General features: G+C 50.0%; 1 protein-coding gene across 1 annotated transcript in view; it reads left to right on the top strand.

Annotated features, from left to right (window-relative positions):
- Nucleotides 1-12,927, top strand: part of LOC147105940 (coiled-coil domain-containing protein 77-like) — a 75,321-nt gene extending 62,394 nt beyond the window's left edge. The window contains exons 8-9 of the mRNA XM_086009770.1: nt 10,428-10,656; nt 12,766-12,927. Of these exons, the coding sequence (XP_085865896.1) occupies nt 10,428-10,656; nt 12,766-12,912 (376 nt within the window). The 3' untranslated portion in view covers nt 12,913-12,927. The remainder of the gene's footprint in view (nt 1-10,427; nt 10,657-12,765) is intronic.
- The last annotated feature ends 6,287 nt before the right edge of the window (nt 12,928-19,214 follow it).

Below are 19,214 nucleotides of genomic sequence, written 5' to 3'. Positions count from 1 at the left end.
GATAAATTTCCCTGATTCTGACTGCAAGGGACCTACGCGTGACTTCACCAACCTTTTTCTCTTCACATATCTATAAAAGCTTTTACAGTCAGTTTTTATGTTCCCTGCAAGCTTACTCTCATATTCTATTTTCCCTTTCGTAATTAATCCCTTTGTCCTTTGAATCCTAAACTGCTCCCAATCCTCAAGATTATTGCTTTTTCTGGCCAATTTATATGTCCTCTCCTTGGATCTTATGCAATCCCTAATTTCCTTTGTTAGCCACGGTTGAGTCACCTTTTTTGTTTTATTTTTATGCCAAACTGGGATGAACAAATTCTGTAGCTCATTCATTCGGTCTTTGAATGTTTGCCATTGCCTATCTACCGTCAACCCTTTGAGTGCCATTTCCCAATCAATCCTACCTAACTCGCTCCTCAGACCATCGTAGTTTCCTTTATTTAAATTGAGGACCCTCGTCTCTGAGTCAACTACTTCATTCTCCATCTTAATGAAGAATTCGATCATATTATGATCGCTCCGACCCAAGGGGCCTCGTACAACAAGATTACTAATTAATCCTTTCTCATTACATAATACCCAGTCTAAGATGGCCTGATCTCTGGTTGGTTCCGCGACATATTGGTCCAGGAAACCATCCCGTATACACTCCAGGAATTCCTCCTCCACAGTATTTAGTAATTTGGTTGGCCCAATCTATATGTAGATTAAAGTCACCCATGCTGACTGCTGTGCCCTTATTGCACGCTCCTTTAATTTCCCTTTTAATGCCATCCCCAACCTCCGCCTTACTGTTTGGAGGTCTATATACCGCCCCCACTAACGTCTTTTTCCCCTTAGTATTTCTCAATTCTACCCATACAGATTCCACCTCATCAGAGCTAATATCCTTCATTACAATTGTGTTAATCCCTTCTTTAACCAGCAATGCTACCCCACTTCCCTTTCCTTTTTGCCTATCTTTCCTGAGTATCGAATACCCCTGGATGTTGAGTTCCCAGTCTTGGCCATCCTTGAGCCACGTTTCTGTAATCCCAACCAAATCATATTCGTTTTCCTCTATTTGCGCAGCCAATTCATCCACGTTATTACAAATGCTCCTCGCATTAAGACACAAAGCCTTCAGGCTTGTTTTTTTAACGCTCTTAGACCTATTAGAATTATTATTTACTATGGCCACGTTTGATTTAAACCGTTGATTTCTCAGACTGCTACTTTTGTTTTTCTCCTTCCTATCTTTTGCTTTTATCCTTGTTTCCCATTCCTCTGTCTCCCTGCTCAGGTTCCCAACCCCCTGCCATTTTAGTTTAAACCCTCCCCCACAGCACTAGCAAACACTCCCCCTAGGACATCGTTTGCAGCCCTGCCCAGATGCAGACCTTCCAGTTTGAACTGGTCCCACCTCCCCCCAGAACCGGTTCCAATGTCCCAGGAACTTGAATCCCTCCCCCTTGCACCATTCCTCTAGCCACGTATTCATCTGAAGTTTCCTTCTATTTCTACTCTGACTAGCACGTGGCACTGGTAGCAATCCTGAAATTACTACCTTTGAGGTCCTGTTTTTTAATTTATCTCCTAACTCCCTATATTCCGCTTTTAGGACCTCATCCCGCTTTTAGGACCTCATCCCACTTTTTACCTATTTCGTTGGTGCCTATATGCACCACGACAACTGTCTGTTCACCCTCCCCTTCCAAGATGATCTGCAGCCGCTCGGAAACATCGTTGACCCTTGCACCAGGGAGGCAACACACCATCCTGGAGTCTCGTTTGCGGCCGCAGAAACGCCTATCTATTCCCTTTACAATAGAATCCCCTATAACTATAGCTCTACCCCTCTTTTTCCTCCCATTCTGTGCAGCAGAGTCACCCATGGTGCCCGGAAGTTGGCTGCTGCTGCCTTCCTCTGATAAGCCTTCCCCCCCCCCCCCCCCCAACAGTACTCAAAGTGGTGTATCTGTTGGAGAGGGGGATGGCCACAGGGGACCCCTGCACTACCTGCCTGCGCCTAGTACTCTGCCTGTTGGTCACCCGTTCCCTTTCTTCCTGTCCAACCTCGACCTGCGGTGTGTCCAACTCTGTAAACGTGATATTCACGATGTCCTGAGCATCGCGAACGCTCCAGTATGCATCCAATCGCAGCTCCAGTGCCGCAATGCGGTCTGTCAGTAGCTGCAGCTGGATGCACTTCCTGCACATGTAGTTGTCCTGTGTCGCTGAGTTCCCACATAGCGCAGGAGGAGCATACCACGGGGCCGGGCTGTCCTGCCATGACTTACCCTTTAATTAATTGAATTTAAATTAAATCAATCCCACTAATTACACTACAGTTAACTGGTTTACCAACAGTCCCCGCGACACCAGAGAGACCTTCGAAACTATAAACCACAGAGTTAAAGTTTAAAAAAAAAAGAGAAATACTCGCCAACCAATCACTTACCTGCTTCCTGGTGACTGATATACCTATCCATTCAGTCCATGAAAAGCGACGAGTTAAGGTAGTAACTATAGGTTTTTATTGGCTAAATAACAGAGCCCACCCTCGTGGGTGATCGGTTCCAACAAGGAAGAATACTAGCCAAGCGGTCACCTTTATACCTGGGCAAGCAGGCGGAGCCATGGGCGGAGTCAGCTGAGGTCAGCCCAGGTATAACAGCGTGCGTGGCAAGAGGTAACCTTGTGTAGTGATAACAACAGTGTAACAATAGTGAACGGTTGTGAACGATAACTGGTTTACCACATTCACCCCTTGTTTAAAATTGAGTCCGGCGGGGTGAAGTGTACTACTAGTTCGTGTATGTCAGTCTATCAGGAGGCCTCGTAAGCCTTTCTGATTGGCGCGGCGGCGGTGGTGCAGTATCCGATGCTGGTGTCTGCGTGGCCGACGGAGGCTCCTGGGGTTCTGGCATGCCGCCTACAGGAGCTGGATTTGGGGGAGTGGTGGGGGGTAACGGTGGTATCTCCGGGGTGCCCGAGGGGGTCTCGCAAGGAGACTGTGTCCTCCCGCCCGTCTTGGTATGCCACGTAGGCGTACTGGGGGTTGGCGTGCAGGAGGTTCACCCTCTCGACCAGGGGGTCCATTTTATGGGTCCTTACGTGCTTCCGCAGCAGGACGGGCCCCGGAGAAGTCAGCCATGTTGGTAGCGAGGTTCCCGTAGTCGACTTCCTGGGGAAAACGAACATTTGCTCATGAGGGGGTGGCGTTAATGGCAGTACAAAGCAGTGACCGGAGGGAATGGAGCGCTGCCGGGAGGACTTCCTGCCAGCGAGAGGTTGGGAGGCCCTTAGACTTTAGGGCTAAGAGGACGGCCTTCCAAACTGTCGCGTTCTCTCTTTCCACCTGGCCGTTCCCCCGGGGGTTGTAGCTGGTGGTCCTGCTCGCCGCAATACCTCTCGCCAGCAGGAACTGGCGAAGTTCTTCGCTCATGAAGGATGAGCCCCGGTCGCTATGTATATAGTTCGGGAACCCGAACAAGGCGAAGAGGTCGTTCAGGCATTTGATGACTGTGGTGCTGGTCATGTCTGGGCAGGGGATGGCAAAGGGGAAACGGGAGTACTCGTCAATAATGTTGAGGAAGTACACATTACGGTCAGAGGACAGGAGGGGCCCCTTAAAATCGATGCTCAAGCGCTCGAAGGGGCGGGTGGCCTTGATCAGGCTTGCTCTGTCCGGCCTATAGAAATGCGGTTTGCATTCGGCACAGACTTGGCAGTTCCTGGTCATGGTCCTGACCGCCTCGATGGAGTAGGGCAGGTTGCGGGCCTTAATGAAGTGGTAAAGTCTAGTGACCCCGGGGTGGCAGAGGTCGTTGTGGAGGGTCCGCAGTCTATCAACTTGCGCGTTGGCGCATGTACCTCGTGATAGAGCATCAGGGGGCTCGTTGAGTTTACCAGGCCGGTACAAGATACCGTACTCTTAGGTGGAGAGCTCGATTCTCCACCTCAAGATCTTGTCGTTCTTGATTTTGCCCCTCAGCTTGTTATTAAACATAAACGCAACCGAACGCTGGTCGGTGAGGAGGGTAAATCGTTTGCCTGCCAGGTAATGCCTCCAGCGTCGTACCGCTTCCACAATTGCCTGGGCCTCCTTCTCGACAGAAGAGTGTCGGATCTCAGGGCCCTGGAGGGTCCTTGAGAAGAAGTCTACAGGTCTCCCCGCCTGGTTTAGGGTTGCAGCTAGGGCGAAGTCTGATGCGTCGCTCTCCACTTGGAAAGGGATGGACTCATCCACTGCGTGCATTGTGGCCTTCGCAATGTCTCCTTTTATGAGGGAGAAGGCTGCGCATGCTTCTTCTGTCAGGGGGAAGGAGGTGGACTTCATGAGGGGTCTGGCTTTGTCCGCATAATTGGGCACCCATTGGGCATAGTAAGCGAAGAGCCCCAGGGTTCTCTTCAGTGCCTTTTGACAGTGGGGAAGGGGAAGCTCCATGAGGGGGTGCATTCTTTCGGGGTCGGGGCCGATGACTCCGTTCTCTACTACGCAGCCGAGGATGGCAAGGCGCGAGGTGTTAAATATACATTTCTCCTTATTGTAAGTGAGATTCAGCCGTTGGGCCGTACAGAGGAATTTCTCCAGATTAACATCGTGGTCCTGCTGGTCGCGGACGCAGATGGTGACGTTATCTAGATAAGGAAACGTGGCCTGCAGCGCGTTCTGGTCAACCATCCGGTCCATCTCCCTTTGGAAGACCGAAACCCCGTTGGTGACGCCGAAGGGAACCCTAAGGAAGTGGTAGAGGCGGCCATTCGCCTCGAAGGCGGTATACTGGCGGTCCTCAGGGCGGATAGGGAGTTGGTGATAGGCCGACTTAAGGTCGATGGTGGAGAATACCCGGTACTGTGCAATCTGGTTGACCATGTCAGATATGCGGGGAAGGGGATATGCGTCCAGCTGGGTGTACCGGTTTATGGTTTGGCTGTAGTCGATGACCAGGCGGTTTTTATTGCCGGTCTTAACGACTACGACCTGGGCACGCCAGGGGCTGTTGCTCCCCTCGATGATGCCCTCCTTCAGGAGACGCTGCACCTCCGAGCTAATAAAAGCTCTGTCCCCGGCGCTGTACCGCCTGCTCTTGGTAGCGACGGGCTTACAGTCGCGGGTGAGGTTAGCGAACAAGGAGGGGGGCGGGACTTTGAGAGTGGAGAGGCCGCAGGTGGTATGCGGCGGGCGGTTTAAAAACTGCTGGTTGTAGACTGTGAGTGGGGGGAGGGGTCCACCGTATGCCAGAGTGACACTTTGGAGGTGGCATTGGAAATCCAGCCCTAGTAGGACGGCAGCGCAGAGCTGGGGCAGGACGAGAAGTTTAAAGTTTTTATATTCCGTGCCCCTAACCGACAGGGTCACCACACAGTAGCCGCTGATGTCTGTTGAATGGGACTTCGCCGCCATCGAGATCCGATGGCGCGTTGGCCGGACAGTGAGGGAGTAGCAGCTCACCGTGTCTGGGTGAATAAAACTCTCCGTGCTTCCGCTGTCGAACAGGCAGGTCGTGGCGTGGCCGTTTACTTCGATGTCCATCATGGACTTGGACAGATGATGCGGGAGGGCTTGGTCAAGCGTGACGGAGGCCAGTGTATGGCTGAGTGAGCTGCTGTAGTCTGCAGGTGAGGCGGTGGTCGGGTCTGGAGACAAAACGGCGGCCGAGTGCGGCGAACAAAATGGCGGCGCCCATGACGCGGATCCCCACGAAGTTGGACAAAATGGCGGAGAAGATGGCCGCCCCCACAACTCACATGATGCAATGCTGGCATCTGTGGCCTTGATCAAAGATGGCCGCTCCCACAACTCACATGAGGCACTGCTGGCGTCTGTGGCTTTCCCCCTGCAGGCGTTTACGAAGTGGCCTTTCTTTTTGCAGCCGGAGCAGGTCGCGTTCCTTGCAGGGCAGCGCGCCCTTTGATGTCTCGCCTGGCCACAGAAGAAGCAGCTGGCGGCCCGATCGCGGAGGTCCGCTGCCGCAACAGGTCCCGGGGGTGGCGGTCCCGATCGATTCCGGGACACCGACGCCGTAGTAGGTCCCAGGGGCGGCGGTGCGAGGGGTATTGCGGCTGGAGTGGGGCCCGAGTCCCAGGGTCGCGCAGCACTGTACCTGGAGTACGCCTCGAGGTCCCGATGGGCCACTTCCAGGGAGCGAGCGAGGGCTGCAGCTGTTTTCAATTCGAGGTCCTTTGATTCGAGCAGTCTTTGCCGTGAGTAGTCGGACCTAAGGCCTTTCACGAAGGCATCGCGGATATTTCCTTCAGTATGTTCTGCAGCCGTTACAGCTTTAAAGTCACAGTCCCTGCCGAGTGTTTGTAGCGCCCGTAAAAATTCGTCTACAGACTCTCCTGGCTGTTGCGAGCGGGATCTTAGGAGATGTCTGGCATACATTGAATTTACTGGGCTCCGGTGCTGCTCTTTTAGCAGGTTGAGGGCGTCCTCGTATGTAGCAAGGTCCCGGATGAGTGCAAATACTTTAGGGCTCACCTGGGCGGTCAGAACTCTTAGTTTGGATTCCGGAGGCACGCCGGAGGCTCCCAGGTAGGATTCGAAGCAGCTCAGCCAGTGTTCGAAGTCGAGGGCTGAATTCGCTGCCTGTGGGTTTAGATCCAGGTACAGCGGTCGGAGGGCTCGCAGCCAGGTCGGCTGCTGGGGCTGTTGTAGCTGACCGTTTGGCTGGTCGTTTGGCTGCTCCGGTCCATACATTTCAAAATTTAGCCAATAAAATTGATATACCTATCAATTCAGTCCATGAAAAGCGACGAGTTAAGGTAGTAACTATAGGTTTTTGTTGGCTAAATAACAGAGCCCACCCTCGTGGGTGATTGGTTCCAACAAGGAAGAATACTAGCCAAGCGGTCACCTTTATACCTGGGCAAGCAGGCGGAGCCATGGGCGGAGTCAGCTGAGGTCAGCCCAGGTATAACGGCGTGCGTGGCAAGAGGTAACCTTGTGTAGTGATAACAACAGTGTAAACAGTGATAACAACAGTGTAACAATAGTGAACGGTTGTGAACGATAACAGTGGTTTACCACAGTGACATCACACTTGGATTACTTTTTAATCAGGAAATAGTTGAGGGTTGTAATAAGGGAGCATCTTTAATTATGGGGGATTTTAACTATCATATTAATTGGACAAATCAAATTAGGCAGGGCTGCCTTGAGGATGAGTTCAATGAGTGTATTAGGGATGGGTTTCTTGAGCAGTATGTAACTGAACCGACCAGGGGGGCAAGCAACCTTAGATCTGGTCCTGTGTAACGAGACAGGATTAATTAAAAATGTCCTAGTAAAGGATCCCCTTGGAATGAGTGACCATAACATGGTTGAATTCCATATTCAATTAGAGGGTGAGAAGGTTGGATCTCAAACAAGCGTGCTAAGCTTGAATAAAGGAGACTATGAAGGTATGAGAGCGGAATTGAGTAGAGTGGATTGGGAAAAGAGATTAAAGGGTAAGACGATACATGATCAGTGGTGTACATTTAAGAAGTTATTTTACAACTTCCAAAAAATATATATTCCACTGAGAAGAAAAGGGCGTAAAAGAAAAGACAGCCATCCGTGGCTAATTGAAGAAATTAAGGATAGTATTCGACTAAAAACAAGGGCATATAAGGTAGCCAAATCTAGTGGGAGGATAGAGGATTGGGAAAACTTTAAAAGACAGCAAAAAGTAACAAAGATTGATTAAGAAAGGGAAGATAGATTATGAAAGTAAATTAGCAAAAAATATAAAAACAGATAGTAAGAGTTTTTATAGTTATATAAAAAGAAAAAGGGTGGCTAAAGTAAATGTTGGTCCCTTAGAGGATGAGACCGGGAAATTAATGGTGGGAAATATGGAGATGGCAAAGACAATGAATATTTTGTATCAGTCTTTGCAGTAGAAGACACTAAGAATATCCCAACACTGGACAAACGGGGCTATAGGGGGGGAGGAGCTAAACACGATCAAAATCACTAAGGAAGTGGTACTCGGTAAAATAATGGGACTCAAGTCGGATAAATCACCTGGACCTGATGGCTTACATCCTAGGGTCTTGAGGGAAGTGGTGGTAGGGATTGTGGATGCATTGGTAATTTTCCAAAACTCCCTGGACTCAGCAAAGGTCCCAGCAGACTGGAAAACTGCTAATGTAACGCCCTTATTTAAAAAGGGCAGTAGACAGAAGGCTGGAAACTATAGACCGGTTAGCCTAACAACTGTAGTAGGTAAAATATTGGAGTCCATTATTAAGGAGACAGTAACAGGACATTTGGATAATCATCATTTAATAGGACAAAGTCAGCATGGTTTTATGAAGGGGAAGTCATGTTTGACAAATTTGCTGGAGTTCTTTGAGGAAGTAACATATAGGGTGGATAAAGGGGAACCAGTGGACGTAGTGTATTTAGACTTCCAAAAGGCATTTGACAAGGTGCCACACAAAAGATTATTGCTTAAGATAAAAAATCACGGGATTGGGGGTAATATTCTGGCATGGATAGAGGATTGGCTATCTAACAGAAGGCAGAGAGTTGGGATAAATGGTTAATTCTCGGACTGGCAATCAGTAACTAGTGGTGTTCCGCAGGGGTCAGTGCTGGGTCCCCAACTCTTTACAATCTATATTAATGATTTGGAGGAGGGGACCGAGTAACATATCAAAGTTTGCAGATGATACTAAGATGGGAGGGAAAGTAGTGAGTGAGGAGGACATAAAAAACCTGCAAGGGGACATAGACAGGCTAAGTAAGTGGGCAGAGATTTGGCAGATGGAATACAATACTGGAAAGTGTGAGGTTATGCACTTTGGCAGGAAAAATCATAGAGCAAGTTATTATCTTAATGGCAAGAAACTGGAAAGTACTGAAGTACAAAGGGATCTGGGGGTCCTGGTGCAAGAAACTCAAAAGGTTAGTATGCAGGTGCAGCAAGTGATTAAGAAGGCCAATGGAATGTTGGCTTTCATTGCTAGGGGGATAGAATATAAAAATAGGGCGGTATTGCTTCAGTTGTACAAGGTATTGGTGAGACCTTACCTGGAATACTGCATACAGTTTTGGTGTCCATACTTAAGAAAAGACATACTTGCTCTCGAGTCAGTACAAAGAAGGTTCACTTGGTTAATCCCGGGGATGAGGGGATGGACATATGAGGAGAGGTTGAGTAGATTGGGACTCTACTCATTGGAGTTCAGAAGAATGAGAGGCGATTTTATTGAAACATATAAGATTGTGAAGGGGTTGGATCGGGTGGATGCGGGGAAGATGTTCCCGATGATGGGTGAAACTAGAACTAGGGGGCATAGTCTTAGAATAAGGGGCTGCTCTTTCAAAACTGAGATGAGAAGGAACTACTTCACTCAGAGGGTGGTAGGTCCATGGAATATGCTGCCCCAAAAAGCTGTAGAAGCTACATCATTACATAAATTTAAAACAGAAATAGACAGTTTCCTAGAAGTAAAGGGAATTAAGGGTTACGGGGAGCGGGCAGGAATTTGGACATGAGCCTTGGTTCGGATCGGACATGGCCCTGTGGGTAGCGGAGCGGGCCCAGGGGCCGTGTAGCCTGATCCTGCTCCTATTTCGTGTGTCTAATTCTGTTAGATTCAGGAGATGGTTCTGTGATAGTAGATTGGCGGTTTGGAACAGATCAGCCATGATCTTATTGAATGGCGGAGCAGGCTCGGGGGGCCGATTGGCCTACTCCTCCTAGTTCTTATGTTCTACCTCTCTCCCCGCTGTTGAATTGGTATGCCGCTCCTCACTGCTCCCACACAGGTCCGATGCTCTGGTCGGGCCTCGCTGCCGGTTTTAAGCTCCGCCACTCCTCACTGCTCCCACACAGGTCCGTATTAAATAGAACTGGATATCGGGAGTGAGTATTAAATAGAACTGGATCTCGGGGAGTGAGAGTATTAAATAGAACTGGATATCAGGAGTGTGAGTATTAAATACAACTGGATATCGGGGAGTTAGTATTAAATAGAACTGGATATCGGGAGTGTGAGTATTAAATAGAACTGGATATCGGGGAGTTAGTATTAAATAGAACTGGATATCAGGAGTGTGAGTATTAAATAGAACTGGATATCGGGGAGTGAGAGTATTAAATAGAACTGGATATCGGGAAGTTAGTATTAAATAGAACTGGATATCGGGGAGTGAGAGTATTAAATAGAACTGGATATCGGGAAGTTAGTATTAAATAGAGCTGGATATCGGGGAGAGAGTATTAAATAGAACTGGATATCGGGAAGTTAGTATTAAATAGAGCTGGATATCGGGGAGTGAGTATTAAATAGAACTGGATATTGGGAGTTTAAGTGGAGCAACAGATGAAAGACCAGCAGGATAAGCTCTTAAATAAACAGGCCATTTCCTTGGACTTTTTTGTATTGTGGAGGAGGGAACAGGAAATTCTCGGAACTAAGTGTCTAAATGATTTGCGCTCCCCCAGACTACACAAGACTCAGAATCTGCTTTACGAGAGCACTAAAGACTTCCTGCAGCTGAAATTCGAGGGTCGTGACACTGAAAAGGTCTGGATGGCGGAGAAAGATCATCTGCTACAGGAGCTGGATAGACGCAGTGAGCTGAGAAACACAGGCTGTGACCCTGAGATGCAATTGCTTCGAGAATTACCCATGGAACATGAGATACAACGGATACAAAGTGAGGAAATAAAGGTAGCATACCCTGTTTCAAAGAGCTTCTGAAAGAGAAATCCTAAATGCAGAAAAACATTTTATTTCAGCTAAGAAAGTAATGGATAGAGGAGCCAACAGATATGGGTATACAGATACATAAATCACTAAAAGGAGCAACAGAAGTTGATAAGGCCATAAAGAGTGCAAACCAAGTATTGGAGTTCATTTCTAGAGGAATAGAACACCAAAGCAGGCTGGTAATGTTAAATTTATATAGAACCGTAGTCAGGCCACACTTGAAGTACTGTGAGCAGTTCGGCTCTCCATATTACAAAAAGGATATTGAAGCAGTGGGGAAAGTTCAGGCAAGATTACAATGATATTGAAAAGTTGCTTCCATCAGGAAAGATTGCAGGCTTGGGGCTGTTTTCTCCGAGAGAAGAACTGAAAGGCATTTAAAATGATGACGGGGTTTGATCGGGTGGATGTGGAGAAACTGTTTCCACTTGTGGGTGAGACCAGAATCAGGGGCCATAAATACAAGATAGCCTCTAACATGTCAGGAAATAGGAAGATTTTTTTTAAGCAGTGGTGAGAATGTAGAACTCACTGCCACATGGAGTGATTGCATTTAAGGGTAGGCTTGATGCATATGAGGGAGAATGGCTTTGTGGGATATGGGGCACAGAGTGGGGGGAGGCTCGTTCGGGGTTTAAACATCGGCGTAGACCAGTTGGTCAAATGGTCATTTTCTGTGCTGTAGTTTCAGTGGAATCCTTTTGAGCCCTGGTGGCCATTGTTGAATAATTCGATTCAGAATAAAGAAACATATATTTGTATTTCATGTCTTCTGCATAAACTTTATACCCTCACCACTCACATGATGATGCCAATCCTCTCTTGGCCGGCCTTCACACTGTCAACTTCAGCTCATCCAAAACAGTGTCAGCTGTAGCTCAGTGGGTAGCACACTCACCTCTGAGTCAGAAGGTTGTGGGTTCAAGTCCCACTCCAGGGACTTGAGCATGTCAATCTAGGCAGATACTCCAGTGCAGTACTGAGGGAGTTCTGCACTGTCAGAGGTGCTGTCTTTTGGATGAGATGTTAAACTAAGGCCACATCTGCCCCCTCAGGTGGGCGTAAAAGATCCCATGGCACTATTTCGAAGAAGGGGAGTTATCCCCGGTGTCCTGGTCAATATATATCGCTCAATCAACATCACAAACAGTTTACCTGGTTGTTATCACATTGCTGTTTGTGGGAGCTTGCTGTGTGCAAATTGGCTGAAGCATTTCCTGCATTTCCCACATTACAACAGTGACTACACTCAAAGTACTTCATTGGCTGTAAAGTCGTGAAAAGAGCTATATAAATGCAAGTCTGTCTTTCTTTCTTTATCCTGTCCCACACCAAGTGCCACTCGTCCATCACCCCTGTTCTTGTCTCCCGGTCCCCTAACACCTCCTAATGTTCTTAGCTTTGTGTGTAAATCCCTCCTGGCCTTGCCCCCTTCTATCCCTTTGTGACTTCCTTCAACACGACAACTCCGCTCCCCTCCAATTCTGTGCTACCGACTCTTGCCTCTTGTATATCTCCTCACCTCTTGCCCCAACAGTGGCAGCTGTGCGTTGAGTCACCAAGGCCCCGTGCCATGGAATTCACACCCCAAACCCTTCTGCTTCTGCATCTCCTACATCTTACAACCCACCACTTTAATCAAGCTTTTGCTCACTCCATACTAATCTTGGCTTGGTGTGCGTAACCTCTGGCTTATTCTTCCTCTTGACTCATTTCCAACCTCTGGAGTTATGTATTTCTGCACTGGCAATGGGACTGACTGTCTGAGGTGAGCCTCGGTAACAGGGTCAATTTTTAAATTCTATCTTCAAACCACTTTCCCAGAGGCAGTGGGAGGCTGGCTGGCAACTGGAGATGCAAGTTAAAAAGGTAACAACTGTCCCTGGCCCATGAGGGAACATTGTGGAGGGATTGGGGGCTGCTTGTTTCTCTGGTTCTGAACAAATGGCAGCCATTCTCAGTGGTATCGACACAGCTCTAAATGGGGCTTGTGGTGCTTAACTTGTTGTCTGTTATCCTAGGTACTGGGAACTATGTTCAAAGCATCCACTAACTAACTGCTTTTTCCAGTCACTCGAGGAGCAACTAAACCAGGCGCATCGACTGGCAGACATGTACAGGGAGCAGTGTGTGACACTGGAGGACAATCTGGCACAGATTCGGGAGGAAGGGGACATAGGGCGTCAGCTATTTAAGGTAAGACTGCAATTTGTCTGAAGTTTGTCACTGTCTGAAAATGGTAGAATGTTGTGTATATGGACTTTCAAAAGGGGTTTGATAAAGTACCACAACAGATTTGTTAGCAAAATTGTAACCCATGGGATTAAAGGGGCATTGGGCGCGTGGATACAAAATTGGCTGAGACAAAATTGGCTCAGAGTAGTGGTTTTTCAAACTGGTGGGTGGTATGCAGTGGATGCCCCCAGGGGTTGGTATTAGGACCACTGCTCTTACTATATGTTAATGACCTGGACTTGGGTATACACGGCATCATTTCAATGTTTGCTGATGACACAAAACTTGGGTATGTAGTAAAGATTGAGGAGGATAGTAATAGACTTCAGGAGGACAGACAGACTGGTGAAATGGGAAGATGAAATTTAATGCAGAGGGTGTTGAGCAAGGTTTCAGAAAGCATTTAAACTAATTCAGCAGGGGGATAGTGCAGATAAGTTCAAAGAAAGCCTTACTGAACTTGATAATTACATAGATGCTAAGCATGCAGATAAACTAGATAGGAAACATAAAGATTAAATAACTCAAACAATTTAAAGGGGTCTCATCTAATTTTTTAAAAATGTAAATGCAAGGATTGATAGAAACAAATTGTTGGAACTGCAATCCTGTGCTGTGTTGGAGAAATTAGACAGTGTATTTTTGAGACGTGACAAGACAAAAGTGATGGGACAGAAATTCACTGAAAGGGCTACAAGGGTTTCAGAAAGGATAGCGCAGGTCAAAGGGGAGGTGGGGTTGCTATTTTTATCAGTGAGAATCTGACAGCTAGAGAAAGACTTGATATTGCCTCATCAAGTACAGCTGAGGCTACATGGGTTCAAGTGGCTCAAGCACATGGGCAGGGACTAATTATCGGCAATTATTATAGGCCCCCGGGTCAGACACCTGAACATGATGAGTTATTATTAAAAGCATTTGCAATCTGTTTCCATATAAACTGCCATGTTTGTTTGATGGGTGATTTTAATTTTACTGGCATTCAGTGGCACGATGGTTTACCCACTGTTGTGGTGGGAAGTGCAGCTGAAAAATTTGTCAAATATGTAAGACTGTTTCCTGACTCAACATGTTATTGAAGTAACTAGAAATAATCATATATTGGGTCTAGTGTTTGAGAGAGACTGTGGGGAGGAGGGGGAGAGAGGGAGACTGAGGAGTGAGAGGAAGAGGAGAGAAGAGAAAAGACTGGGGAGAACTCCAGAAAGACGGGAGAGCTCCAGAAAGACTGGGGAGGGCGAGGGAGCGAGAGACTGGGGGCGAGGGAGGGAGGGAGGGAGAGCGACTGGGGGGAGAGACAGACTGGGGGGGGGGAAGAGAGAGAGAGAGCGAGACTGGGGGTAGAGAGAGAGAGAGACTGGGGGGAGAGACAGACTGGGGGGGAGAGAGAGAGAGAGAGAGAGAGACTGGGGGGGAGAGAGAGAGACTGGGGAGAGAGAGAGAGACTGGGGGGGAGAGAGAGAGACTGGGGGGGAGAGAGAGAGACTGGGGGGGGAGAGAGAGAGACTGGGGGGGAGAGAGAGAGACTGGGGGGGAGAGAGAGAGACCGGGGGGGAGAGAGAGAGAGACCGGGGGGGAGAGAGAGAGAGACCGGGGGGGAGAGAGAGAGAGACCGGGGGGGAGAGAGAGAGAGACCGGGGGGGAGAGAGAGAGAGACCGGGGGGGAGAGAGAGAGAGACCGGGGGGGAGAGAGAGAGAGACTGGGGGGAGAGAGAGAGACTGGGGGGGGAGAGAGAAAGACTGGGGGGGGAGAGAGAAAGACTGGGGGGGGAGAGAGAAAGACTGGGGGGGGAGAGAGAAAGACTGGGGGGGGAGAGAGAAAGACTGGGGGGGGAGAGAGAGAGACTGGGGGGAGAGAGAGAGACTGGGGGGAGAGAGAGAGACTGGGGGGAGAGAGAGACTGGGGGGAGAGAGAGACTGGGGGGAGAGAGAGAGAGAGAGACTGGGGGGGGGAGAGAGAGAGAGAGAGACTGGGGGGGAGAGAGAGAGAGACTGGGGGAGAGAGAGAGAGAGACTGGGGGGGAGAGAGAGAGAGAGACTGGGGGGGAGAGAGAGAGACGGGGGGGAGAGGGAGAGAGAGAGACGGGGGGGGGAGAGAGAGAGACTGGGGGGAGAGAGAGAGAGACTGGGGGGAGAGAGAGAGACTGGGGGGAGAGAGAGAGACTGGGGGAGAGAGAGAGACGGGGGGGGAGAGAGAGAGACTGGGGGAGAGAGAGAGAGACTGGGGGGAGAGAGAGAGACTGGGGGGAGAGAGAGAGACTGGGGGGAGAGAGAGAGACTGGGGGGAGAGAGAGAGACTGGGGGGAGAGAGAGAGACTGGGGGGAGAGAGAGAGACTGGGGGGAGAGAGAGAGACTGGGGGGAGAGAGAGAGAGACTGGGGGGAGAGAGAGAGAGACTGGGGGGAGAGAGAGAGACTGGGGGGAGAGAGAGAGACTGGGGGGAGAGAGAGAGACTGGGGGGAGAGAGAGAGACTGGGGGGAGAGAGAGAGACTGGGGGAGAGAGAGAGACTGGGGGGAGAGAGAGAGACTGGGGGGAGAGAGAGAGACTGGGGGGAGAGAGAGAGACTGGGGGGAGAGAGAGAGACTGGGGGGAGAGAGAGACTGGGGGGGAGAGAGCGAGAGACTGGGGGGGAAGAGAGCGAGAGACTGGGGGGGAAGAGAGCGAGAGACTGGGGGGGAAGAGAGCGAGAGACTGGGGGGGAAGAGAGCGAGAGACTGGGGGGGAAGAGAGCGAGAGACTGGGGGGGAAGAGAGCGAGAGACTGGGGGGGAAGAGAGCGAGAGACTGGGGGGGAAGAGAGCGAGAGACTGGGGGGGAAGAGAGCGAGAGACTGGGGGGGGAAGAGAGCGAGAGACTGGGGGGGAAGAGAGCGAGAGACTGGGGGGGAAGAGAGCGAGAGACTGGGGGGGAAGAGAGCGAGAGACTGGGGGGGAAGAGAGCGAGAGACTGGGGGGGAAGAGAGCGAGAGACTGGGGGGGAAGAGAGCGAGAGACTGGGGGGGAAGAGAGCGAGAGACTGGGGGGGAAGAGAGCGAGAGACTGGGGGGAAGAGAGCGAGAGACTGGGGGGGAAGAGAGCGAGAGACTGGGGGGGAAGAGAGCGAGAGACTGGGGGGGAAGAGAGCGAGAGACTGGGGGGGAAGAGAGCGAGAGACTGGGGGGAAGAGAGCGAGAGACTGGGGGGGAAGAGAGCGAGAGACTGGGGGGGAAGAGAGCGAGAGACTGGGGGGGAAGAGAGCGAGAGACTGGGGGGGAAGAGAGCGAGAGACTGGGGGGGAAGAGAGCGAGAGACTGGGGGGAAGAGAGCGAGAGACTGGGGGGGAAGAGAGCGAGAGACTGGGGGGGAAGAGAGCGAGAGACTGGGGGGGAAGAGAGCGAGAGACTGGGGGGGAAGAGAGCGAGAGACTGGGGGGGAAGAGAGCGAGAGACTGGGGGGGAAGAGAGCGAGAGACTGGGGGGGAAGAGAGCGAGAGACTGGGGGGGAAGAGAGCGAGAGACTGGGGGGGAAGAGAGCGAGAGACTGGGGGGGAAGAGAGCGAGAGACTGGGGGGGAAGAGAGCGAGAGACTGGGGGGGAAGAGAGCGAGAGACTGGGGGGAAGAGAGCGAGAGACTGGGGGGGAAGAGAGCGAGAGACTGGGGGGGAAGAGAGCGAGAGACTGGGGGGGAAGAGAGCGAGAGACTGGGGGGGAAGAGAGCGAGAGACTGGGGGGGAAGAGAGCGAGAGACTGGGGGGGAAGAGAGCGAGAGACTGGGGGGGAAGAGAGCGAGAGACTGGGGGGGAAGAGAGCGAGAGACTGGGGGGGAAGAGAGCGAGAGACTGGGGGGGAAGAGAGCGAGAGACTGGGGGGGAAGAGAGCGAGAGACTGGGGGGAAGAGAGCGAGAGACTGGGGGGGAAGAGAGCGAGAGACTGGGGGGGAAGAGAGCGAGAGACTGGGGGGGAAGAGAGCGAGAGACTGGGGGGGAAGAGAGCGAGAGACTGGGGGGGAAGAGAGCGAGAGACTGGGGGGAAGAGAGCGAGAGACTGGGGGGGAAGAGAGCGAGAGACTGGGGGGGAAGAGAGCGAGAGACTGGGGGGGAAGAGAGCGAGAGACTGGGGGGGAAGAGAGCGAGAGACTGGGGGGGAAGAGAGCGAGAGACTGGGGGGGAAGAGAGCGAGAGACTGGGGGGGAAGAGAGCGAGAGACTGGGGGGGAAGAGAGCGAGAGACTGGGGGGGAGAGAGAGGGAGAGAGAGATGGGGGAGGGGGAGAGAGAGAGAGAGAGACCTGGGGGAGAGAGAGAGACACTGGGGGGGGAGAGAGAGAGACTGGGGGGGAGAGAGAGAGACTGGGGGGAGAGAGACGGGGAGAGAGAGAGAGAGAGACTGGGGGGGGGGGGAGAGAGAGAGAGACTGGGGGGAGAGAGAGAGAGAGAGAGTGGATTCCTGCCAAACTATAGAACATCAGATCATATCTTCACCCTACAGACCCTAATTGACAAACACGTCCATCAAAACAAGCAAAATCTACGCATGCTTTATAGATTTCCAGAAGGCTTTCGATTCCATCTGGCACGACGGTCTATTCCTGAAACTTATCGAAAGCGGGGTAGGGGGAAAAACATATGATGTAATTAAATCAATGTATACAAACAACAAATGTGCAGTTAAAATTGGAGACAAACAAACAAAATACTTCCCACAGGGGCGGGGGGTGACGCAGGGCTCGCCAATCTCACCGACACTCTTTAATATTTACATAAATGAATTAGCAAAACTACTTGAACAATCTACAGCACCCGGCCTCACCCTATATGAATCCAAGGTTAAATTCCTCCTCTATGCAGACGACCTGGTTCTGCTGTCACCAACTAAGGAGGGTCTACAGCAGAACCTGGATCTGCTGGAATCAGTCTGTCAGACCTGGGCCCTGACAATAAACCTCCAAAAAACCAAAGTCCTCGTGTTCCAACAAAGATCCAGACATCAGGGACCCAAAATAAATCTCTCACTAGGAACAACTAAAATCGAACAAACCACTAACTACACATACTTGGGCATAAAAATCAGCTCTACGGGAAATTTCAAACTGGCTGTGAATGAACTGAAAGAGAAAGCAAGAAGGGCTTTCTACGCCATTAAAAGATCAATCCAAATAGAAATCCCAATTAGCATTTGGCTCAAAATTTTCAAATCAGTAATTGAACCAATTGCACTCTATGGCAGTGAAGTGTGGGGACCGCTAACACAAGATTTTGCAAAATGGGACAAACACCCAATTGAGATCCTACATGCAGAATTCTGTAAAAGTATCCTCCGGACTCAAAGGAAAACCGTAAACAATGCATGCAGGGCAGAACTAGGCCAATTTCCACTAATAATTACTATCCAAAAAAGAGCCATCAAATTTTGGAAACACCTAAAAATGAGCAACCCCCACTGCTGTCATTACGAAGCCTTGAAATGCCAAGAGAGGACCATAAAGAATAACTCCCTCAGTCAACTAGTCCTGGGACTCAGTGAAGCAACCACTAACACTACTAACAATAACCAGCCCCAGGACAGTGACATCGTAGCAGAGAGAATTCGACCCAACACAATTGTCACTAAACAAAAGGAAAAATACCTGTCATATTGGGTAGAAACAACAAAAACCCAAAGCAAACTCAATTGCTACTTGACCCTAAACAGACAATACAACATGGCTGAGTACCTGACCATGGTAAAGGATAACAAACTGAGAAAAACCTTGACAAGGTACAGACTTAGCGAACATAGCCTAGCGATCGAAAAAGGCAGACACAGGCAGACCAGGCTGCCAAGAGAGGACAGGATATGCCCTCACTGCAGTCAGGGAGTAGTGGAGACAGAGATGCACTTCCTCACAGCCTGTGGAAAATATCAGGGCATCAGGGAGAATTTCTACCAAAAATTCTCACAAATATGCCCTGAATTCAGAAATCTGAATGACGACCAAAAACTCCCATACCTACTGGGGGAGGAGAGGAGCTGTGTAGCACTGGCGGCACACTATGTTACAGCTTGCCATGAACAGAGGGACAACCAGTAAACCTAAGAAAAGAGTATATATAAATAATGCGAATGTATATTTATACACTCAGGGATATACCTGTTTATACACTGTATGAATAGAACTGCGTTTATGTGTTCAACCATAAATGTATTTTGATGCTTTGGCAACATAAGATGTACCTTATCATGCCAATAAAGCGAATTGAATTGAATTGAGAGAGAGACTGGGGGGAGAGGGAGAGAGAGACTGGGGGGAGAGGGAGAGAGAGAGAAGG

Source organism: Somniosus microcephalus, chromosome 16 (assembly GCF_052327205.1).
Source record: "Somniosus microcephalus isolate GS21.2 chromosome 16, FLI_Smic_1.0, whole genome shotgun sequence".
Taxonomy (NCBI): Eukaryota; Metazoa; Chordata; class Chondrichthyes; order Squaliformes; family Somniosidae; genus Somniosus; species Somniosus microcephalus.
Note: the sequence above shows the minus strand (reverse complement) of the source record. Positions and strands in the feature narration are given on the sequence as shown.